General features: G+C 35.0%; 1 protein-coding gene across 1 annotated transcript; it reads right to left on the bottom strand.

Moving 5' to 3' along the window:
- Nucleotides 1–516: 516 nt before the first annotated feature.
- LOC117316279 (SWR1-complex protein 3-like) lies at nucleotides 517–15777 on the bottom strand. The gene is made up of 2 exons (XM_033870817.1): nucleotides 15671–15777; nucleotides 517–1028 (listed from the first exon to the last, which is right to left on the bottom strand). Exons 1-2 carry the CDS (start codon nucleotides 15768–15770, stop codon nucleotides 517–519), a joined length of 612 nt encoding a protein of 203 aa, XP_033726708.1. The 5' UTR covers nucleotides 15771–15777.
- Nucleotides 15778–27051: the final 11274 nt, after the last annotated feature.

Below are 27051 nucleotides of genomic sequence, written 5' to 3'. Positions count from 1 at the left end.
ACATACTGTTCGGTTGATTTCACGGTGTGAATATATTGTTGTTATAACAGTTGGACCTAGTCGACGAGCATTATTGTTTGTCTCCTTCTACCTGACGATTCCGAACGCAACGTAATTAATATTCTGCTAAAAATATCAACTAAATATTATCTACATTAAATCACCTGTATATCTCCATTGAGGAAATGAAAATCAATACAGTGTCTGTTCAATAATCCGTAGGGCTTATCATAGGTTTCTAAACAAAGTACATTTTTATTTGTATACACGATACAAAAAATAATCATTTGGTTTGTTTTAAATGCAGGATGTGAAAATATAAAGACTAAATTTATAATATTTCATTTTCATGCTTCCTTATAGTTATCAAAACATAACCTATAACTAAAATCTTTCAAAGCAAAAGTCATGTATTCTTTTTATATAATATCTTCTTCCATCAATACATTTGTTTCCTGGCTTCATTTAAAGCCTTTAAATGTTACAACATTGATGAAACGAAACATATTGCTTTCACTAGTTCTCATCGTATTGGTTTCTGAATAACACTCTTTTCTCCGTTTCTTGATACATTGATTCTCTTGCTAGATATAGAAACTGGCATTGGTTCTGCATTACACTTACACTGCGATCCATGTCGTGACCATGCCCATGTACCCGATTGTTATCGGTCCGATCTCCGTCTACCCTTCGAGAAGCTTTGTCGTCGTTCCTTTGAACAGACTCGTTGTTCCCGTCTTTGCCGACGTTTGATGTCGTTTTTTTATCATTATCATTATCCTCCTTCATTCCGACTTTACTCCGCTCACTTTCTTCTCTCAGAAGTTCTTCGTCGCTTTCTGTTGACAGATTATCCTCATTGGGTTTTTTCTTCGTTTCATCAAACATATCCTTTTTCTTAGTTTCTTCTGTCTCGCTTGCTTGTTCTCTTTCGTCACCCTTTTCGTTTTCATTTAAATCTGATCTCAGGTCAAGGTCAGTGGCTTTAAGTTTCATAAGAGTTCTGATCAACTCTATCATCTGTTTGTCTGAAATGAACAGGAGTGCAAATGTAGTATTGAATGTATTAAAATAAATATGAAAATATTATAACTTATCAATAGATCTTTTTCTTAAAACCTGTTATTATACCTCGTGTTTATAGCAGTGCCTGATTAGCAGAAAGCCAAAGTGGCCGGGAAATAAAACATCTCATTTCCCTGAGACGCGTGAACCAGGGAAATAAAACATCATATCTCCCCGGAGAGCGTGCCTTCATGGCGATCCCCATACTCTGTTGCGCGTGCTTCCAGTTATTTCTAAATGACAGACGAACAGGAACGTAAACATTCAAATGTACACGCCAACTGTTTCGTAGATTTTCGAAAAGAAACTGACAATAACACCTGTACTTGGAATCGTATCAATTGAGCGACTTGGATCACTTTTTTGTCATTTAAATGACATGCCATATCTTTAGTTTATTTTTGAACACCACCATTGCTGATTAATTGTCGGTATAATCAACCATTTTTGGCCCTGGATGCAGGGTAATATAAAGGTTTATTTACCCATCGCTCTCATAGTTCTCTCGGACAAACCCTCGGAAAATATGATACCTTCGGGTAAACAAACCTTCATATTACCCTGCATTCGGGCCTATAAATGTAGGATATACTTATTTTCAAGACCTTGGTTAATGCTAAAGCACTGCGCACAACAGTAACAGAACAAGTTTTCCTGATTTAAAATCTATGAAATATTTTGTCCTTATGAAGCTAGCCCTGGAATCTATGCTTATATGATAAAGGAGGAGCCGGGTATTGTAGGGTAACGCACTCATCATTCGCGGAGGCGCCTTTAAGGTTCACCTACATGACACGTGGGTTTTACTTGGGTGCTCCGATTTCCTCCCCCAGTAAGACCCTACGCACGCTCGTCCAGGCAACATGAGCGATTGGTTAAGGATAATAATACTTATTTGGCGTTCAAATAGATCTTGTTGACAGTTTATAGTTTTATACATATCAATCAGGGGAAATAAATAAACAAATGAAATCAAAATTTTGAATATGTGGCGGCAGAGCAATCGCCAATATCATTTAAGAAAGTGACTAAGAAGTCCGTATCCCATATTTCATAAGGTTAATTACAAAGACAACGTCTACATTGTATCTTACAATAACTGTTTGCTATTTATAGTATTTTCATAAACGTTGTAGAGTGTGGGGGTGGGGTGAGGGAGGGGGGGGGGGGGTAGTTGGGGGAGTATATGATTACAATATGATACAGCATGTGTGTACTTATCTTGAAACTATCATATTACTTTAGGATGAAATATTAGTAGCTATAACCACTGGCGGGTCAATAATACTAATCTATGTGTTATTCTTACCTGTCGCAGCCTACATAAACATGCAACTATTACATGAAGCATATGTCAGTTTATGAACCGATAAAAATACATCTTGGTTCTCAGAAGTATCAATTACTTTGAATAGAGTGTCAGGCGATTGTATCAGCGACACTATCGTGACATATGTCAATTCAAACTTTATCTTACAGTATCTATTCTTCTTCAATGTTAAAGAACATTTATGTCTCCTTCTATACAAACACCCAATACTTCATACCGCAATTGTAGTCTTTTTAGCGTACACAAAATGTAGCGTATTGCCAGCTTAAAACATATTTAAGAGATGATAGGGGAATTAGCAAATCCATATTTATTGCTATAGAAATAGTGTGTACGAAGTGTAATCCGTCTTGTTTATTGTACACCCTGTATGTATATTGAATATGCTTGAAATGAAAAATAAGCGAAAATTTAAACTAAATATAATTAGTGTGGTCATATTCTTTTTGCATAATCTTTCCTCAAGAAAAAGGCTAAAATAAAGTCTGCAGCATTTGTACTTTTGCGATAAATACCGCACACAATTTTCTTTTTTCAATAACTGTTTGTTGCTTTGACCAACAAAAATCTTAGTTTTGTGTTTTCTTTAGACTTCTATACATGTTAGTGCGTTATTTCTGAGCATAAATATTTAAAGCACATCTGCATATACTTACTGGTTAAGGACATGCATGCGGATGTATATACATAGACAGTGTGGATTGATCTTAGAAACTTTTGTTACCATACACTTATGTTGAATCAATTATCATGCCAGTGGTACTTCATTTCATATTCAAGTTATACATATACAAAACATCCTTACCAGCGGTGTGTTAGATCTAGTAGCTTCTCTAGTTACACATAATGAGTTACTATATGGACAGCAAACACTTTTAAAATGTTATTCAATTATAATTGTTGAAAGTGTATTTGAATAGAAATGTACTTTTAAAATAATTGACTAGTTTTATAAATTAATTAAAAAAAAAAAGCATTCAATATGAAATTTACATTTCAGATTATGTCAAACGCTGACGTCAAGAAGATATATCAAGTGGGTTTTCACCCTAACTATCAAAATGGAGACAATTTCAAAAATGAATAAATCATTAAAAATCTGTCAACTTTAGAAGTCAACGAGATACATCACTCATTAAATATTGAATATTTGATATTCAAAATCATATATCTATAGCGGTGGAGACGACACGAAGTGCAAACTTGATTTCTATTATAAATAGAATTTTATCTGAGGGGGCCAATGTCGCCAGTATATTAAGTGTCGTAACCATAGTACCAGGAACACAGGCTAGTGTACTGTTGTTGACAATAATCTTATCCCGTCATAACATGTTATCAGATCACTTTACATTAACTTTCTAATTATGTTTGTCATTAAAAAAAAGATTAATTTACCGTGAAGGTATAATGCTATAGGGTAAGATTTTCAGTTTACGCAGCTGCTTCCTAAAGGCGTATGTTCAAGTATATACATGTAATTTGGTACAACATATCATAAACATTTAAACTATGGCATCTTACAAAACCATGTATTGGTGACATAAAACTATAACGGTGACATGTAAGCTAGTGGTTTTCGACCTTACACCTTCACCTTATTTTGAAACACAGATTTTGCAGCAAACAAAAACAAATGGGTTATATATATATATCCGTTTGACCATGGCCATATTATACGGAAAAGTTGGCAAGTCAGGCTGTAACCTTGGAGTGGGCCTTAAATGTAGATACATATATGTAATAATACAGGGATTACACGAGGGATGAAGCATTTTATTTTCCAAGACAAAGGTATATTTTCCAAGCCGAAGCCTTTCGGGACACCAGAAATATTCTATATCACAAGAGTTGCCCCTGTGTCCGGAAATTTTTAATTATATATACAATTGTGCTTTGTGATATTGTTTTCAAGGATCAAATTAGGAACAGAAAGCTGATGTAACAATAAAACTGTTTAATCATCCACCTAAGTGTAGGGACTAGATGTCCTTTATCAATATCCTTGAGCCACTAATAAAATAATTTTATTATACCAAAACAAACAGGGCGGATATTTTATTATAATCTATATTTTTTTTAAAATATCGGCAGTATATTCATAAGTCAGTTCGATTTTAGAGCAAAATGTTAAGTTTACCTTATTGAATTGAAATATATTAACTCTGGTGACCTACTTTCTATACAGTGGTAGCATTCTGAATTTTTCAAGATAAAACTACAGAACCGGCGATTTCTCAGCATGCAAAGCATCAGAAAAGCATCAGACAAAGCAAATGAAGATTCGAAGGAAGAAGTGGAGGAGTTCGGTAACAAGTCCCGCCCACCTCATATCTGATTGGTTCAACGGAAACACCCGAGACAGAAGTGCTTAAGTTCTGCAGGAGTGTTTTAGTTTTCAGACAACTAACACACAGGACTATACACAGATTAGCGAAATCGGGGCAACGGTGGGATGGCATAGTTTAAGCAAGTTTTATATAGAGAAATATCGTTAAATTATATTGATTCCGTGTAAGGAAGGAAAAAAACAATCTTCCAAACTGAGAAACAAAATGTATTCGATATTAATATACTAGTACCGAACGAAACGAAATCAATTTACGTCTGTTTACTCTACTAACTTAGGTGAACAGTATATACAAGTATGTCTCGTTACGAAACCTAAGAGTAGTATTAAATGTCAAAGTCGTCCATGTCTCCGTTTCCTGATAACATCTAGAATGAATCAAGGTTTCACTCGAAAGGAATGTGTTCCTCATTGACATGAGAGAGTCAATAACTGTTGAAGTAGTGATTAAGTCTGTGGCCGGGGTGTTTAGGTCTGGTTAGGACAAATAGCAACGAAAGGGGATATCGAAGATAATAAGATATCTATAAACAAGTTTTAAATAAAGCGTAGCATAAGTCAACTTCTACTTTCAGTAGCTGAATCGACTTCCACGTTCATTGTATTTTCTAGCCAAAAAAACTGTGGGTTGATTACAATCCCGTACACTTAATACCTCAGCATACATAAGATATGTGGAGACGAAAAGACCTGCTGATTAGATTACAATCTTGTACACTTCAAACGTCGGTGTAAAACACTTTACTGATGATTTTTTTCTGATGAGGAGGATTGAAGTCACGGAACGTCACGAATACAAATCAATTACTTGTTGTTATTTACGAAAGGCTATTAACATACATGCTTAACAAAATTAATAATAATGCTGCTTTACAGTACATCCGCAGTCGAACATCAGAAAAATAGTCTAAGAGAACGATCTAGCCAGTATGTAATACGGTATCACCTGTTTAAACCGGGTATAAACGGGACTAGCAATTTTGGCAGGTTTATACAGGTGTTCGGTTTATAGAGAAAGGTAATTTTCAACATCAAACAACAACAACAACAAGAACAACAACATCATAATTCTTCTTTTGTGGAAAAGTCCTTCATTGTTTCTGAGTGTTAGAATTCTATTTTTTCATATTTAATAGTAGCTTCTTTCGCCATTTTAAGTCCAATACAAAGGGTAAATACCAGTCATTGTATTAGCTACAAGCGAGAATAACAAAATTAATGGATATGTCCGTGCCGGAACTTGAGCTGTATAGGCTTAAATCGGTAATGTCGTCCTTTTGACATTGTTTCTACACAGATTTTACCATCTAATTAACGGGGCCGCGGTGGCCGAGTGGTTAAGGTGTCCCGACACTTTAACACTAGCCCTCCACCTCTGGGTTGCGAGTTCGAAACCTACGTGGGGCAGTTGCCAGGTACTGACCGTAGGCCGGTGGTTTTTCTCCGGGTACTCCGGCTTTCCTCCACCTCCAAAACCTGGCACGTTAAATGACCCTGGCTGATGACAGGACGTTAAACAAAAACAAACCAAAGAAACCAAAACCATCTAATTAGGCAATGACCAAATCATTCTCCTAGTTACCTGAGTAAGTCTCCCTAGCTTCCAACGTGTACTATCTACATCTGTTTAAACACCCGGCCAGTCTGTATCAACTTACACTCGACAGATACGCGTATGATTTATTTGTTTTTCAAAGGACTTATTTGAAAAACACTCACGATTTGTGAGCTAATCCTGTTGGTGTGGTGAAAAGACGTCCACCACGTCGGGATACCAATTAGAATTACAGGTAAGTCACACGTGTGGCCACTTCAATCAACGGTCGTGACCTTGAAAAATCGGTAATGTGAAGGTCATCGAAGTCTTTGTTTAGATTTTGTCACTTGGTGAGAAAACATTATGGGGCCGTTTTATTATAACGTGGTCAGTGAAACAACGCCGGTTTTCAGAATAAACAGGTTTCGGATTATACATGTTTTAACTATCGTGATTTAGAGAGTAAAATACCGGGACCAAATAATGTAGCCGGAATAGGCAGGGATTCTGATAAGCTTTGGGCTGGTTTTCAGAATAGCCGGGTTTGGGATTGACACAGGTTTAATCTAATATAATTTAAGAGAGTAAATGCTTGGACCAAATGATAAAGCCGGAATAGACTGGAATTCGGATTAGACCGGGACTGGTTTTGACAAGTGATACTGTATATAATTATAATACAGAATTATTAACTATGAGTACTATGAAGACACCATATAAATGTACACTGCTTGTCATACAATGGATAAAACGGTATCCACACTATAGAAATATACATTGTATCTCAATAACACCACGAAGGCGCTTACCCTTACTGAAGTTATTACTTGTATATATTCAATGATCAAAGCGATTATTTTTTTCGTTTTTTAAACAATTATAAATTATAATCGTGGTTTCGTTCACATGTCAATACTTTTATTTTTTTTAACAAGAAATTAAATTGATATGAAAAAATCGGTAAATCGATAATGCATTGTATTAGACACTGTACATTTGGTAATGTTCGCGGGGGTTTTATTTTCGCTGTATCTGCGATTACATGATATACCGCGAAAACAAATACCTGGCTGATATGTATATCAACATAAAAAAAATATAGAAATGTGTAGAGGTACCAGTGTACAGTGAAAATGCCCAATTCTGAAAAACATGAAGTTCTGAAGGATAAGTAAACTTATTTTTCTATGTTTTAAGAGCTGTGAATACCATGGTAACAACTTTAAAATAGCTTTAAAATTGCAAAATATTATGATATTTGACCCAAAATGACAAAATTCTCTACACATTTGTTTTCTGAAACCTATTTGAAATTAAATATCTCCATCGCAAAGACAGAATTAATCTTGTTTTGACATATGTTGTACATTAAGTTTTCCCCGCTATCTTACCTTGATTATGAGCCACCATTTTTCGCTGTAGGCAAAACTAAATTTCCTATGTAAAAACACTTAAAATCCGGAACCAATTTATTTATTTTAGTTTTCACAAATGTGAAGCCTGTATGTACTTCTTCAAAATGAATATACTAATTATAGTGTACATTTGTTGTTTTCATTTGTTATGCATATCATAATACAGGAGTTATTTGCTTAACAAAACAAATCGCCAGTGGCCAGGCTGTCTTACTGTGGTGTGCTACCAGAATATTTACAAAGTGCGGTGACGCGAAATGACAGACCCGTGGAGTTTAAAAACTTTACAGTATATTTAAGAATGTATCTCTATCCGTACTACATACCTACCTACATGAACTTACAGAATCATTATCTTGATATAGAATGTAATTATCGATAAATATATGATACCAGCTACGTTGAATGTACATGTACCTTCTTCACATGTATAATCGAAGTAATTATTTTCAGACTTGATTATTTAACAATGTTAAATTACATGTAAGATGATGTTTATGGCCATACAATTATGACAGTATAATAAGAAATAAATTAGGATCAAAATTGAAAGTTGAATCACCCAAAATAGACAAGTTTTTAATTTGAATAAGTTATGTCGTCAAAATTCAAATAAGAGTACATCATGTTTGTAGCTGTCATCGATCTGCACACTGTTGTCATGCTTATAAATGCACCTGTTTAAAGATACCACAGAACCTACCAGTTGGTCCCATATTTAAATACTTACTATTGTTAAGATTATGTCCGTTATATAGTGTGTAAAACATTAATTAGCGATATTAACGTAATCTTAAAATCAAGGGTGGTACCTGTCTCTCAGGCGATCTGTACTCGACATCAGGTTGAATCCAAGTATATGTCTGGTATTTTAATTGGGTTGATATATATTGAAATTGGGTATGATGAATTTAACTTTTTCGCATGACGTCAGCAAATTATCTCTCCTTTATTATATTGTATGATTTGATAAAAAACTCGTTTTCCATTTTTAATGGAAAAGTGCCAAATAAACGGGTATTGAATTATCTACAAAGGCTTTAATAAAACATGTCAGACAAGATATCAATGCATTATTCTCTATTCATTGATAATCATTCTTATACAAAAAGTTTGTCAAAATATCTTAATCTTGCTATTTTCTTTCCATTGTAAAGCGACTTATAGATTAAATCAAATAATAATGATAAAGCATATCATATATATATCTTCAGTCTGCCTGAAGAAGCCTTAGAGGGCAGAAAGGCCTAGCGACAAAGTCTTGTTTTTTTTTCGTTATTTTTTTGTTATGCATTCACCTTCGCAAGGACAGATTACCTTTTCTTTTATGCTATATATATATACTAATGCATTATTTCATTTCATTTTACCACGGTCTTTAATTTCATACCTGTTTAAAATTTGTCAGTTATTATATTATATGATACAAGTTTTTGTCAATAGGTAATTTGTTTCATTAAAGTAGGGTATTGTTAGAGATTTTATTGTGTTATATACAATATCACAAGTTGAAAAAGCAGGCAATGTTATTAAAGTTACATTCAGGACACAAAATGATTGATACAAGCCACAACCTTCAAGGAGCATATATTCAAGATCCGTATTTTTTATTAATTTGATACGTAGGTATAGACATATCGTTAAAAACCCATGATAATTAATAATACCGTTATAGTATATGAATTAAGTAATCGCTGAACTATATGCCAAGCAAAGAATGGAACAGCATCATCTTAATTCTCATTTTGAGAATGAGAATGTACCCTGATTAAAAATAGATTTCATTTGCAAATATCGTCGATGAAGAAGAATCCTACTTTTTCGGGTCACATGGCCCCATGATCATGACGAAGTGTGTAACTAACTTTGCTGAAGTTTGATATTTTACTTAGTGCAATCTCAATTGGATGATGAAACATGCTCAACAGGATTTTAGTTAGAACTGAACTGAACTTTTTCAATTGCCTTAACGTTAATGTATATTCTGTGTGTATGTTGCCCTATTATATCGATTTTGAGTTTAAGTCACCTTCATTATAGAATATATCTTGATTTCACTATACAGATTCGTGGTATTATCAGTTATATAAAATATCATTAATATATAATGGTTTATGCCGACACGCGATCATTTAAGCTATGCGTTTCTAATACAAGGTTCACATACCGGGTACTGTCTTTGACACAATAATAGGTAATGTCGATTACCTCTCCGCTAATAGCAATCAGAACCAAACAGCTATACAGTAAATACCTCTCAAAATGATAATGAAATTATTTCACTACAATACAATCTAAATGTAAAATATACACATTTATTGCGCCCCGGTATTCAAGTTATTCCTTCTAATATTACTATGCGTTAGAACTGTCATATCGAATGACTTTCACATCAAATGTTTAATCTAGCGAAGGAATAACATAATGTTGAGCAAGATATTTGATGTGTAATCAAATAGAAAACATTATCGTTATTAAAATTGATATGAAAATAAAAATGATAATAATAAAAACACACTTCGGGGTCCATTCTCAGGCTGAGTTGACAGTACCCTTAAAAATTGATTTTAAGATGAATGTTGTTACGGACGGTTGATTTAACATTACCGATAATAGTATATAATATTATAACACGAGTCAATGCTTTTTACGTCATTACTGCAAACTTTGTGTTCACCTGCTTCTTCGGCTTACATTTATATATAGTTATTTTAGTAAAAGGGAGAATGGCTGAAATATTAAATAAGAATGACTCCAACAAATACCCGACAGGTCGAATTAGCAAGTCATGTTAGCTCTCATGATCCCCCCCCCCCCCCCCTCCCCCCCTCCCCCCTAATTCATACCTGATTAACATGTTTTACATTCTCAGTAATACGTAGAGTACCATATTAGTTGTACATACAGGGAGATCCAATGGTAGCTCATGCCCCGGCAGTAGTCAAGATAAGAAGAAAGTTTTGGGATGCATTTGCCGAAAGGAGAAAAAATCCATAGATCCGACACACTGCTTAGGATTTCATGCAAATTCAGAATGTGAGGCGTTGGCATGATTATGTACACATCGGAGGTGTAAAGGACCCCGACTTCTATGATTAGCCGGCCTGAGGCCTGGAGAGAGAGGAGTCAATCGCGATTGTGTCTGTGTATTACCCGTGCCCATGTCGTCATGCTAATTTGAGCTCTGCGGTGATTAATTTTGACAGCCAGTTAAAAAATTGTTAATATATAGGTACACCTTTTCCAAAAGCAAACACTGGGTACATCTTTCAACAGATGTATACCACTGAAGTTTCAAATAAAAATAACTAACACATTTGATACCAAAAAATATCTCACAAAAAACATCCAGATGAATCCCTATTTTAAAAACCATAATGAGCTGCTTTAGTTTATTGCTCATGTTAAAGTGTTTATTAGTCTCCTAACTATACATATACTTGTTTTATATTTTCATATCAGAACATTGGGTATTTAAAAAATAAAAGTAACAAGCTCATTTTCTATCATAAATGAATGCTTCTGTGTACTCCATTTGGTCTTGAATGTCTTTTATTTTATCTTATACCATTTATGAAGTTAAAGGATATGGTGTAAACGTATAATTATATATCAATTTAATACATTGACTTATTAAGGTCCCGTGTCAGGGATACGGTAATCCGATAATAATCACTCAATATGTCTGTCTGTCAGTCTGTCCATCCGTACAATTCACGATTCATTCCGTCAAAATATCTTCGTGGCCTATAGCAGATATCACTTTATGCATTTGTTTTATTTCTAACGCAATACATATTCAGCCCACACTTTGCCTTTGCATAATCTGAAATGAAAGTGAAAATCACTTCAAAGTGAAATAAAAATGTCAACTGGATAACATTCAGCCAACTTGTCAAACCCTCAAGACTAAGGCCAATAACACTGTGTCCATTGGTGCGTTTTTCCACTGATCAAAAGCTTATAATCGATATTTATAGTTTTTTTTTATTTTTATTTTGGTACGCCCAACAAGTAAGGTGATGGATGGAAAGATATCTTGTTTCCCTACGGTTTTTTAAAAGTCAAAATGTCAAACATCAACCTCAGCGATATGGGCATATGACTTGATGATTATACTATGTTGCCACATGACAGGGTCCTAACTGCCCTCTCACGTCTCTAGTTACAAGTTGATTTGGATCACAAGCATTAGCTTATTAAGAATCTTAAACTTTAGTAGTCAATCGTGTTTTTTTAACATTTGGTATGTATACCACATAGCCAAAGCCTATTCTTGTTTTGATCGACCATCATTAGTATTTGTCAGCGATGAATAAAAATGGTTATATAGGGCAGATGTAGTTGTTTCAAATTACTTACTGTAAACAGAGTGAAGCATTTCGACATCAGAAACAATGTTCATAGTACAAGTTGATAGAGTTAAAGTGAATTCAGATTGTTTCTATCTGTGCCCCTCGCACTATCAAGCCCGAGATACTCCTTAAGCTAATGATCTCCATAACTAGGGAGCTTGTAACACATATTATAAGGCAAATATCAAACCACTAAATTATTTCGAATGATAGCATTAACATCATTATTTAAGAAATAATTAACGATGATTCGTGTATTGTTGCAGGATATACAACGAGGACGAGGATATTTTGCAATTAAATTAATAACGAAGGCCGCAGGCAAAGTCAAAGTTGATTATTTCTATTCTACCATGTACTGTTTAGTTCTGAGATCGACCTCTTTCTAATAGAAAAACAGCGAAGAAACCCCGGGAAAACCTTGTAATTTGTTTCTTGAGTATTGCATTATTTGTTGATGAAATATACATTTCTTTACAGACACTACAGTACTACGATCAAGAGCATCTATCATATGGCATTGATTTTAAAAATTAAAAAAGGGATAAAAAAAAAAAAAAAAGAAAAAAAAAAAGGAAGGATTCGAACTCGCGTCGTGATAAAAATTGAATGAAAGACTAACCCATTAGCCCACTCGGCTATAGTAACCTTACATAAAGTGTGTGAATATTAGATATATAAAATTGTAACAGCCTTGACTCACGAGCGTGTATTATTGGAAAATAATACATGGTTTTAAACCAATCAAAACTGGCGTTGCATAGCAAACATGGTAGAATAATGCTTAACATATATTCATGTTGTGGAAGGGTTACTGATACGAATTTAACTGGTGCCCAACATTACGTGTCAAAATTCTACCTTCGTGTGGTACATTTATAAACGTGCGTTTTTACTCCAAAACACGACATGTTCATTATACAGCGGCATGTTCGGTTTCTGTAGAATGACAAGATACCAAAAATTGAAATAACGACTTAGTTGTTCTTATCATTATCCAGTAATCTAAATGAATCGATGGAGTAAATAGGTATAAATAAAAGACTAGTAAGCATCGGGATTCTATTAGATAATATTATATTTCTTTCTGTAATATGAAATCTGACGTATTTGATTCTGGTTAGCATGACTAGTGCTTATCATATTGACAGTGTGGCCTTAATGTGATTTAACATAGAATTGCATCATCATTCGATGATTGTCTTTCTCTGATAATCTATATTGTGTTCTTACTTCAACATTTATATATTTTTACTTTGACGTTTTTTTCTTTAGAACACCTCCTCTTATTCACCTTGCATATTTACAGCAGTTTGTATGTTAATATAAATTTGCTGTTGATATTTTGCCGTCGTTAATATGTCCCTATTCAGTGTTTTAATTAAACTTATGGTTGTTTTCATTTCGGCATTTGATATATGGCATGGTGCAGGTAAACTTTCCTCAATTTCCATGTAAGCAAAGCTTATTTAGCAAGGAGGAATCAAAAAATAAAAGTGTGCAAAGGTCAACACAAGTGAACTTAACACAGTAATATAAGAATGTAGCAATAGAAACAGTTTGATTAACCGATAAAAAATAATGATTAAAACAAAACCAATGGAGGCACGATGATCTAGTGGTAGGAGGCAGGGCTACGTGATCGAAGGGTCGCTAGTTCGAGTCCCGGCACGGGCGCTGTGTTGTATCCTTGAAAATATACTTTACTCCAGTCGACTCAGCAGTAAATGTGTACGTGCAAGATATGTCGTGTGTGAACTGATTACTAGAGGCCCAATAACCAGGGCTAATAATTTGTGAACCGCTTTGAGACGGCTATTTAGCTCTGATATAGCGGTATATAAAACTCATATAAGCCACAATTACACCGCTATTTCGCAATTTTCGAAATCGCTAAGATGATATTGATCAAGAAAATCTAAATGGCTGAATGAAGTAATAAAACATTAAGAGGAGGAACGTAACCGCCATAAGGTATAATGAAAGAATTCTGCGATGGCTGAGTGGTTAAGGTGCCCGAAACTTTATCACTAGCCCTCCACCTCTGTGTGCGAGTTCGAAATCCACGTGGGGCAGTTGCCAGGTACTGACTGTAGGCCGGTGTTTTTTCTCCGGGTACTCCGGCTTTCCTCCACAGCCACAACCTGGCACGTTCTTAAATGATCCTGGCTGTTATAGGACGTTAAACAAAACAGACCAAACCCTCTAATAGAGCGAAATTAAATCTTACGCGAAAATTACCAAATGTACAGTATGTAGGGCATATTAGACCTGCCTATCTAGCAAAGGGTATATATATATTTATTTAGAGTAACCAAACGTAGACCATATTAACATGCATGATTATACATAATCGTATATCATATTACGGATTTTCATTTGTCAGTGATCTATGTTTAGTCTATTCACATACAGATAATGTTTCAAAATTTCATTTGTATTGTTAGGACATATCAGATCAAACTGAATGGCAAACTGATAAAGTAAATTCCATTATATAACTGAAAAGGGTTTCTCAATTCGATTCCTACTCATATAATCATTAATTTTGACCAATGCTTTCAATTTGAGATATATACATATTATGATGCATTTAGACATCATTGTTTAAAACCATAATATGTGTGCAATGCTGTTTCCCTCTTTCTAAAGCAATATAAAAATATAAATACAGTATATGTTAATGTAAACAAATCTTAAAACATTCAAGAGAAAATGTCCACAAAAATATAATGTGGTCTTTTCATATTTTTTACAGAGGTAAACCATGTCTACATCCTTAAAAGTCGCCTACCACTTCAAAAGCAAATTAAGATATAAAGTTGCTTCAAATTGAATAAGTAAATGTGCCACAAATTACAAGCTTACTAACTTTTGATTTTTGATTTACTTATTAATCTATTGTATTAGTTAATTATATTTTATTTATGTTATGCATGTGCATAAGTTTGTCAAAAGACATCAGGGGAATCAAAGATTTGCTCAATACACATGTAAAAGTACATCCTTCTGATTGGTGGATCCATAGATGGATGAAATCAAATAAAGATTCTAAAACGTTAACGTTAGTGTCCTTATCCTCCCCAGCGTCAATCATATTGTTTACGTGTTCCGTAACAATAGCAACACGTAATAATAGCATCCGGGTAAAATAGCCTTCAGTTTAGTTACAGTGTAGCATGTCTAAATTGAATCATTTCACCTGGTTTCGTCTAGTGTTGTAGAAGGACACACTTAGATATCAAACACCACGATGCTTTCAATAACATACTTTTATGCCTGTATAAAGCACGCACATTTTGAAAGACTCTGTACCAATAAATTGTCTCACCAATATCAGCCTCCTGCCACGTTTGCATCAACTTCCTTTTGTACGGTAAAAACTATATCAGCCACGCTATGATTTTACTTGTTTTAAAAATTATGCGATAATGCTGAGTCATAATTAATAATCTTCTGTTGTCACTCACAAACTCTCTAAGAACTTCAGCTGTTTTCATGTTTCAACAAACTAGTGGAGATTACCCGAAAAGAGCTTTAGGTAGAATGCAGAGCCTAGTTACATAGCTAATAGAATTACCGCATAGTTTATGTAAAAAATAAAACTATCAATCTTACCATTTTCTCTATCTTCATCGGGGACATTCCTCGGGTAGGCATCCAAAGCCAGCGGCATTGTTAGGAAGAGGAGGAGAAAGCATGATACCAGGTAGGCCATGTCGGGGATGTGTGTCCAGGTATGAGCTCTAACGCGGCTTTTATACCAGATTCGTGTGAGTGATATATATTATATATACAAGTACAACTTTCATTAGATAGGTCTACAATAAGGGTATGTACCTTTTATTTTCACACCTGTAATTATACAATATGATTAGGGCGAAACACCTGATTGACGTGTAATCATGTCTGGCATTCAGCTGTGAGATCTTACACACATACTTAACATTTCGGTTTAGGTTTTAGGTGTAATTGTTCCGATATAATGGATTTCTATTTTACTTATTTTCCCTTTACTTCACCTTACCTGAAATGTTACTGAGGTCACAAAGGAAACACTGTAGCATGTTAGCACGAACGTTTCGTTTGTCCTTTAGATTAATCGGGTGAAAGTATTTATTTGCAGTAAATTAAGCTAACAGCACCTCTCATACAGTAGAAACACGAAAGTAAACGTGACATATCACGTAGTAAAGCACTTGTCCCCAGTTTGAAGAATGAATCACCGAGAACCGTTTTTTTTTCTCCATTTGCGTATGTATTTTTATTACTACGGATTAACGTTGTGGGTGTTTTTAGGTGGGCTCTAAGCGACTTGATCAACATTATTGTCAGTGTTTATTATTTAGTATGTTTTGACGTCATAGGTGTCCTCTGTGTGCGATATGAATGCATTTGATGAATGTGTTTTTGGGAGGCTGTGGTATGTTTGTATCCTTGTTATAGTGTAGAAGCGAGTCCAACCTGATAGTGCTACCTCACTAAAGAATACTGGTGAAGACACCAAGCGGGACAACCTACCCCGTCACATTTCACTGAACCAGTCACCATATCTCTACAACACTGAGTGTTATAGGAACAACGGAACCAAATGATTTCCCATAGACGATAGTGTTAACGTTTACCATTGTCCTCCTTCAATAGAGCTATCAATACTGGTACACTAACCCTTATTTTGAAGAATGTCATCTCATAAACCTGCAAATAGAGCATTTAAAACGTCTGCCAATTTGAACTTTTTGTATATGGGGACCACCATATTGTATTGAATTCAGCACCAAAAATTCACCTAAATTTACAACAAATTACACACTTAATAATTCCCCCTGACAAAAATTAATCAGGGGAAAAATATATTTTATATCTACATGTATTGCCCAGCCCAACCATAAAACTTCTCTCACCTAAATATCCAATCAGTAGGCCCCGGTGCATTCACCTTCCTATTAAATTTTCTGCCCAAACGTGGAAAACCCGCAATCTATTTTTGATTTGGTTATGTAGTCCCTTTAGACTTTGGCATGTCTCGGTCAGGGGACAGGATCAAAATCCTTCCTCATCGGGGCGAATGCTCAACTTCCGACCAAATCTGAGTTATTGTCAAAGGAGACATTTTAACGAAAAATGGTTAAGAAAGAAGAGAAAAGATAAGATCCTAAATTTCGTCACCGTTTACGATCATGCAATGAGGACACGAGGCTCATTTCCTTAAAACTACCCGCAGGACAGTTATGACCTAGATGACCTATGACCCACATTACAACTAAGTTACTTTCAAACATTTGCAGTTGGACGTCATTATGGGTACCGCATGGGTTGACGGGAAGCATGCCAAACAGACACATCTTGTTTTCAATTAAGGTTTATTTTGCGGTAGTGTATACCTGTAGATTTGACATGTATATTTACATCCAGGTATATAATTGTTTTATGGTGAATATCTGATAATAAATTGTAATTTGTATTTTGAACCTTCCACATCTTACACTCTGTAGTTACAAAATTATCCTTCATAAACTGTTTGAGTAGGACATGTACAGTAGCGTAGTTTTCGTTTGTCAGCTGTTTGATTGCGGTAACGGCGAAGTTTACTTTTGTCAGCTGTTTATTCGCGGCAACCGTGAAGTTTACTTTTATTAGCTGTTTGAGCACGGAAATCATAAGTAGCATTCTCTTTATTTCCCAAAAATGATTAAGATTTCATCAACATAATATCAAAGCACAAATAACATTCAAACGGGGATTATATAAATATACTTAGGTATTTTACAAGTGAAAAGGCATTAAATAATTATTGATGATTAAGTGATTCATATGTTTTAGCCATTTGATATAAAAATCTTAAATTTGTTTTTTTGAAAGTTGTCTAATCACTGTGATATTAAACATGACGTACTAGCTAGTCACTGATATTTCACACTCTAAGCCAAGTTTTTGTGAAGTTTATATTTACAAACAGGTTACAATTTATGGAAAATAAGTATTGTATTGTCGTGCTTATATTTGTTGCCGCTGAAATAACCCGCAAATTATTTATACATACATTGTTTTGTGATAACAGACATTTTGCGTTTCTATGTTAATGTTCTTGGTAAACTTCACACATGCCTTTATTGAATATTTCAGATAGTCAGAAATATTTATTGTGAAAGGCTTTTACATGAGATAACATGGGTAAGAGATAAATGTTCTCCTCCTGTTCTTAATGTTATCAAATATTTGAAATGGCTAGCTAAACATGTCCTCGATTGTTTTGTAACGAAAATAGTTTCTCTTTTATATCTGTAACTTTTTAACAAAAATGTGAACTGTTACGTTTTTCGAAAAATAAATTTATCTTCAGCTCTACTCTTCTTGTTAAATCCGAAGAAAAATGCATACTAAGCAAGTTTATATCCGCAACTGATTAAATGACGTCACCGTCATCAAAATAGGAGAGAGAGGGGGGGAAGTGTATTGCTAAGTATACATCGTAGCGCTAACGCAAATTTATTCATATTATATATCCGCCTATTTTCATGATTAATACAGTTTTTCTATGCTAAAAAATCTAATTAGATGAAGTAGGCGGAATTCCCTGACAAGCCAATCATAGGGTATATTTGTTAAGGGTGTATTAACGATATCCGTTCACGAGATAAACCCTATAGGGTATTTACACCAGTCACGCAGCTGTGAGTTATTGGTACACATGTTTACCTCGAATTTAAACCTGGGTGTAGTGTATATTGACGGCGTACAGAAAGGTCGTCATTGTAGTGTCAATCACAAACACCTGTATGTCCTTAATCGGATGTAAACCCTCTGAATCAGTGCAACCTCCGAGTAAAATTATATTAATCCTATAACGGTGAAACCAGGGGGCTATACTTTTCCACACAGTCCGTCCTACATGTATGTACGAACGTATCGCCAAAGGTTGTCAGCGATCTAGAGGCTACATTCCTTCGGAAATTTCCATCAAACTTCATACAATGATAGAAAACTACAATATATCGGACAACTTCGAGTTTTTTGTTTTTTTGGTCAAATTCAAGGTCATTTTTACTATTTTAGCGGGTCCTATAGGGGACATGTATGCAAATATGTCTGTTCTTATAATATAATCAATGTAATGCCAATTAAAAATAGAACGAAATTTGAAAACGTATATATTTGATTGTTTTATCCAGATTTAAATGTATTATTGCTGATTATTTGATTGGTAGGTAGACGAATTTACGAAGACACAATTGTTGGGATCTTTCCCGAACACCAACTCTGGTTAGGGTGGGGTGTTTACATAGGGCTTAAGGTGTGTTGATAGGGAGTTATAGTCTGTTACAGAAATGTTCACAGGTAAATCCGAACACAGGTAAATCATTCAAGACACACACAGTGTGTAACAAGAGGTCAATATGACAAAACAATGTACATGGCTTACAGGGTAATAACGTAAAAATACAAGAGTGTATATACAGACGTAGTTATAAGTAATGTTATCTCTCTATACATATAATAATTACAATTCAACATATGAAATATTATACTTATCTATTATCTACTTGAAATACTAAGTTTTTCTACAATTTTCAGGAAATGACTCACTCTAGATAATAATAACTTGTTACATATTTCAAACATACCTTCCATTTTAGTTAAAATTGGATTTATATAGTAATAATTTGGAATGTATTTGTGTCTAAACTCTGTCACTAAAATCGTATTGCATTGAAATAAATAGTGGTATTCTTCACCAATACCGTTATGACATAATAAGCAATCACGATTATTACGTGGTATACCAATCCAATTACCAGTTTCAACAGGTAACTTTAAATTTGACATTCTAAATTTGCTGATGATAATGCGTTCTTGGGAATTAAGCTTAATTAGATAAGACTCACTGCTAAACTGTTTTTTAAAGATAGAGTAAAATTGTCCACGAGACGATGATTGGATAGTAGAAAACCAGTTTTGAATGAATTGGTCACATAAACGTCTTTTAAGCAGTGTTTTAAACAGTTTTATTTTAATGTACAAGTGTTTTGGTATATCCAAATGTTGTTAAAACCAGTGTTATTAGTATTTGTTTTATATAGCTAAGCCATTTAAAGTCTGCTACTTGATTTTCTTGCATTTTTAGTATTGAGCGATAGAATGTAGTAGAAAGTGTGTCGTCTCCTGTGATTAATTTATGCCAAAACATTTACATCCTTAATTTCATTTCAATTTCAAGTGGAAATTTTCCATGTTCGCCATAAACCAAGAGTATGTTCACATAAACTATCAATTTCTTGCAAACAAGAAACATTATTTTGTTGAAGATAATCTTCTAAATCGTTAAGGTATATAGAAAACAAAAAAGGTGACACATTTTCGTCTTGTTTTAAACCCACGTTACATGAAAAAATCAGATGTCTCACTTCCGTTTCGAACACATTATTTAGTGTTATCATATAAATTATTGATAACTTTGAAAATTTTAGATGTATTTATTTATATATATTTTAATCTAATATTGTCATTATAAATAGTAATATATATATTTAGAGCTTTGAATTTAGAAAACAGCTTCTGATTTTTATTTGTTTTTATATATATATCGTAATCTGATATTGTTACTACTTTAACAATAAAATATATAGTTAGGCATAGTGCTTTGAAAATTAGATTTTTTATTTATATATTATATAATATTGTCATTTCATTTTTTATTACTAGTAAAATCATCTATATGATAGTGCTTTGTATTAGAAAACTATATCTGATTTATTTACCTAAGTTGACTCTATTTTTTTACCTGAGTTGGTATTCCATATTGAAACAGACTATAACTAAACTTCAAAGAACTTCCTAAAATAACACCTCCCTTTGTCTTCACCAGAGTTGGTGTTCGGGGAATGAGCCCAATTGTTGATCAGGATTTAATAACGGAGCTCGTATAAACAGGCAGAATTATTGATTAGCGTGTTTATGACGGAACTCTTATAAACAGGCAGAATTATTGATAGCGGAACTATTATTAAGAAACAGAATTATTGATAGCGGAACTATTATTAAGAAACAGAATTATTGATAGCGGAACTATTATTAAGAACTAAAATAAGCAATAAGAAAGGGGCTGCAATGACTGCACTCGTCACATCTCGTACCTATAAAGGGTACCGGAATCTACCGAGGTTAGCCGATTGTGGTGGCCGAATGGTTAAGGTGTCCCGACACTTAATCATTAGCCATCCACCTCTGGGTCGCGAGTACGAAACCCATGTTGGACAGTTGCCCAGTACTGACCGTAGGCCGGTGGTTTTTATCCGAGTACTCCGGCTTTCCTCCACCTCTTAATCCTGGTACTTCCTTAAATGACACTGGATGTTAATAGGAGGTTTCACAAAATAAACCAATTAGAAGAAGAGCAAAGTTTTATTGGAAATATTTCGCTCAGGAAATTGAATAGAAATACCAGTGTTGGTCCCGATGGTGGAGAGAATAGTGCTGATAGTCCGAATCGGCTGATGATTTCTGTATTCGCCAATTGACGAAGAAATGTATTAATCTGTGTCCTAAGGCAGAAGAGTTTGTAAGTCTGAGTAACTCCGATTTGGGACAAATGACACTCCATTCCGAGTTTCGACAGTTCTGTACGAGTTGTCTCCCCTGAAGCAGTAAGTAACCCAACTTTTTCTAACCCCACGGTACCACAACGCCAGGCGAGTGTGATTAGACGACAGCAAATATATATTTTAACGAATGTGTACAGTAGTAGGGCAGTTAATCGAGGATGAATGAATTCTGATATGAGAAGAAATGAACAGTGTAACCTTTTTATTGTTTTCTCTAAAATGTAAAATTCAAGTATGATTTAATACTGATGATGTCTGCGGATTATTTCACTGTTGGATCTCTATAGATGGTGATGAATGGTATAAATGTTAGTATTCTTCAGTTTAGTCTTTGTTTTTGAGATCATCGGGTTATATAATGGTATAGACTGGATTACCTGCCTTAGTACCATATCTCTCCGCTAGGCTGCACTCATGAATACTATTTTCGAAGCGAAGCCTAGCGGAGAGTAGAAAAACTACGGCAGGTAATTCATTCTATATAATGGTACCGTCTAGTTGACGTTTCAAAACTTCACAAATAGATGACGTCACAATTATGTTACTGATTCCCGCGCTTATTAATCCGCTGAGCCTTTGTTCACTGTGTTGACGTTGGTACTCACAGTCAGTGTTTACTAAGCTGAAGAATGGAGAAATGTAAATAAACGTGTCAGATGAACTACTGCAGTCTTTTTCAGTAAATAAATTAAAAACTAACAGGTCTTTGTTTCACCTATTAACTATATTTTTATCCATACATGTATACAATGTACAATTGTAGCGGGACTGGACTGGGTCGATCATCGGTGACAAGGTAGTTCAATTGGTAGAGCATCCGGCTAGTGTTCGGAGGTCCCGGGTTCGAACCCCGGTCTGGCCGCTACATTTTCTCCTCTCCTGTTACACAATCATCTTAATTATTTACAATCACATGTACAACAACACGCTAAAGGCTTATTATAAATTCCTGGGGAACACCGTCAGCACTTTCAGCCAGTCATCGTATTGGAAATAAACAGTTTTTCCTTCTGATTCCTGTTGCTCAGGTAGCCGACGACAACATTTAAAGAGATTCCGTTTAAACCTCAGACCTCTAGCTTTCCGATCAGCAGATTTTGAGGAAATCAACATACAAATGTAGCGGCGACATACTCATCAGACACATACGAAACATACGAAACTTTCTAACAAGTCGGATTGGTAAATTGACATCCGAGTCCTTGCCTAAATGAGGCAAGAGAGGATAAATAAATATCAGATACAAATCTTGAAAACTTATCAAAGATGGTACATTAAAACATCTAACATATACCAGATAAAAGCCAACAGTTAGATCGTTTTTTAATTCAAATTTCATGTTACCTAAAACAGAAGCTACCTGTGTCTACTTCAATCTATCTGAACACTGAAGTATTGAACTAATTATTAATGAAGCTGCTCAGGCGCACATTGATACAAATACGTCATAATCTTGGTTACATTCTCTTATCAGTCACTGATTGTCTCATATTTTGTAAGTAAACGACGGCGTCAATTATATCCGTATACACGTGGTATCAAAATCAAGTTAGTTGGGTGGTCGGGTGGCACAGTGGTAACACACTTGCCTTTCACCAAGGCGGCCGGGCGGGGTTCGATTCCCCGATCGGACGTGAAAAGGTATGGGGTCACCTGCCCGACCACATGGGTTTTCCCCGGGTACTCCGGTTTCCTGCCCACAGTAAGACCCCTCGCGCACTTCCATCCGGGCCAACAAGCGTGATTGATATAAGTTAATATAACTTGTTTCTCAATTGTTGTAAAATAAATAAAGTTTACAAGTTAACTTAGGTGGATTTGCTGTACAACCCGCAGACACTCTGCGTATTCATTTACATTTCCATTGTCATACGTTGTACGCATATCCTCCATTAAATCGAATTACATTGATCATAAAATAAATATATTTCAAATGTTGATTTTTAAATCTTTGAACCCTTGTTTGGATTAGAACGATGTATGACATATTTCAACACCAATTGCAATGTTTCATCTTTCACAGTAATCGTCAGAATAAATAGCAGATAGCTGAATCGGAGTTCATTCATTTGATTGATAGGATTTTGGTTGATGCTTTTTGCAATGATAACACATAGTATTAATTCACACAAGTACCAGACATATTAATCTGTCTACTCAGCTTCACAAAATATGATACGAATTATAAAGATGATACAGACTTTTACTTCTACTGATTAAGAGAACTAAGGGGAGATCAATAGAATCGTTCACCCCTTTTGGGGTGAGATAGGGGGATCCACAACGAGTGGTTGTTGGATATGGAATTTATTTCACACTCGTAAGTTATTTTTTAAAAGTTACAAAAGACACGAGCTTTAGCGAGTGTTTTTTGCAACTTTTAAAAAATAACTTACGAGTGTGAAATAAATTCCATATCCAACAATTTCGAGTCGTGTGACCTGTTTCTACCACAATAATATCGGCTTGAATCAAAGGGAAACGTGGCCAAGTATAATTTCGCGTATGCAAATAAAGTGTACCGGTGATGTCCGGGACCCGGTGATGTGACGTCATTAGATTATTGATGACGTCAATAACAATTGCTGCTTGGGTCAAAGTTCACCGTGTTAGCCAATCGAAATGCGTACAGAGTTTATACCACGTGTGGTATAAACAGATTGTTAATCAACAGCTGTAATGATTAACTGATGGTCTGAGAGTTGAATAACACGGCGTATTGTGGTAGAAAGGGGGATCTCAACCCGAGGGGGAGATTGTTAAATTCCCAAACACGAGGCTTGCCGAGTGTTTGGGAACTTAACAATCTCCCAGCGAGGGTTGAGATCCCCCTATATCATCTCAAAAAGGGGTGAATGATTATTTTCTCTTACCCTGTTTTTCAATCGCAGTTTGAACCAAAAACAAACGCATGTAAAAAAAAAAAAAAAAAAACACGTGGACAACGCGATGACTGTTGTGATAAGGCTGCAGCAGACACTTTACATTTAATGTATGAATGGATGTATATGTGGTGCTTATTATATTGTATTTTGAAGATAATAGTGCATATTAGTTATCCATTGTACAAGTATCATATCATCAGTAAAAAGTACATGTATATGCATTATTTTTAACTTTTGAAAGTGTAGAATATGTTTGAAATATATTTTCACATTTATATATGATTATGCCAATGAAATTTAATATATACTTTCACATATCAAAGTATAACATTAAATTGACATTTGTGTAGTTCTATCACCTATCTACCTGTATTTACCTGGATTTTCCTGGATTTTGCAATAAATGAATGAGAGAGATAATGACATTTGTGTAGTTCTATCACCTATCTACCTGTATTTACCTGGATTTTCCTGGATTTTGCAATAAATGAATGAGAGAGATAATGACCCTCTTTGTTTACTTAATAATTAGACCCCTGTGTAACCAAATCCTGTTTCTCCCAAAACATGTTTACCTTGATTTTCAGTTTTGGGAGAAACATGATAAAACCCTCCAAGGCAGCGATCATAGGAGACGAACAACTTTAAACCAACCAACAATCATAGACCGAATCGGTGGATCCATTCCGTAGGCTAACGAAAAGATGCCGATTATAACCACAGTGGCCGTTATTTTTGACACCTGACATCTAATTATGGAGTTGGAGTGGGTATGAGAGACTAATAAAATAAGACTAAATAAAACGTAAAACTGCGGATGTCCCTGTCCAGGGTAAGAAAAAACAATTTCTCCTACCCTGGACAGGGATATCCGCAGTTTTACTGGGGTGCGAATTTCTTAACTCATCCTCGTCAAAAGACAAGCTACACGGTCTCTTTGAACGTGCTCTTGTTCTCGATAGGGTGACGTCACTATGACCTGACCCGGAACTACCTGTACGGGGACACACACATGCATAGGTTCGTCTGCTTGTTTACCTAAGTGCATACTATTTGAAGAAGATTTAAAACGTATTGAAAATGTTCAGGATCGGTGATTTGGTAACTAATGGGTCAAATGTTTTGTATGGAATCAACAGCGTAAGGAATGAGCACTATTTATATCATACATAAACAAACAGTTTACTTTCTTTGTACATTTGTATAATATTTGTACTGTATAACAAAAGACGAATTTATATTAAGGATGATACATTGTTAACAGAACTATATGTAACTACATATATGTAGTATGTTTTATTTCACTCCATATGTCTTATATACATGTATGTTGCTCGGTCGCCATAGTTGATGTAGTCGATGTCGCCGTTGCGTAGAAGGGTTTTCAGTTGGGTCAAACGGTTGTTTAGTTGTCGGTATCTGCGTCTCTTTGGCATTTGCAGTCCTCCAGCAGCAAGCTGAAGTCGGGTATTATCGTTTGTAGCCTGGATTTCTTGGAGTACACGGATGGAGATGTAAATGTTTAGGTGTGCGTGTGGGATCCTCTTGGTTGCTGGTAGTGCCAAAGGCTAGCATGCGTTGGTTGTCTGTGTTGTCATCAAAGAGGAGGAATTGGTCACCGTTATTGGTTCGAGTCCATTCGTCTTCCAAAATGATGTCTGCCAAGGATGTCGGTAGCTTTGGTAGTAGTTTTCTTCTGGAGTGGTAAAGGGATGTCTTACAGGTTGCGTAGGTGGTAATCTGCTCAAGTAGTGGTCTGCCAGCTGCCCAGTCCTGTCTGTAGTTTGGAGACGTCTTCGTCGTAGATGGCGTGTATGGGTTTGAGTTCCTTCCTATACCTCTTCCTGATGCTATTCATTATCTTCTGAACTTCCCCCTGGAAATGGTTGGATGGGTGGTTGTGTTTGACCGAATTTTACAGGAATATCATTGGTAGTATTGATGGTCTTTATCACAGCATCTCCAGTAGGTAGTGTCTCTGTAGTTGTTCTTCACCATGTACCGGTGTCTAGCCTGGAGTAGAGTCATACCACCATGTTTGTTTGCAGTAAACTGGACGTCTACTTGATAGTTAACCATACTGCGAATGATGAAATTTCTGGTGATAGACTGTTATACACTGTATATACTTATTTTTAAGGTTGGGTGTTCAGTGCATGGCATGTAACTTGAGTGTTCAATTTTCTTCATTAGCTTTAATTAGTTACAACAGCTCTTCTGAGGTTGAACGAATTGGTACAGACAACATCTCTCCTTAAGATGAGCATAGCCTAATTAGTGACACCTCTCCTGAAGTTGATAATTTGTAATATGAGGGATACATATAAAAAAGTCAATTATATCAAAATGTTGAAATATAAATAACTTTAAATAATTTATCATCTAATTAAATTACACGTTTTCTTTTTAAATTCAATCCATCTGTGAATATATGGATAAATCTATTATTTTTATTTATTTGTCAACTGATACATTCAGTAATAGACACATTGATTTAATTTACAGGTAACAA

Source organism: Pecten maximus, chromosome 18 (genome assembly GCF_902652985.1).
Source record: "Pecten maximus chromosome 18, xPecMax1.1, whole genome shotgun sequence".
In the NCBI taxonomy this organism is placed as follows: Eukaryota; Metazoa; Mollusca; class Bivalvia; order Pectinida; family Pectinidae; genus Pecten; species Pecten maximus.
Note: the sequence above shows the minus strand (reverse complement) of the source record. Positions and strands in the feature narration are given on the sequence as shown.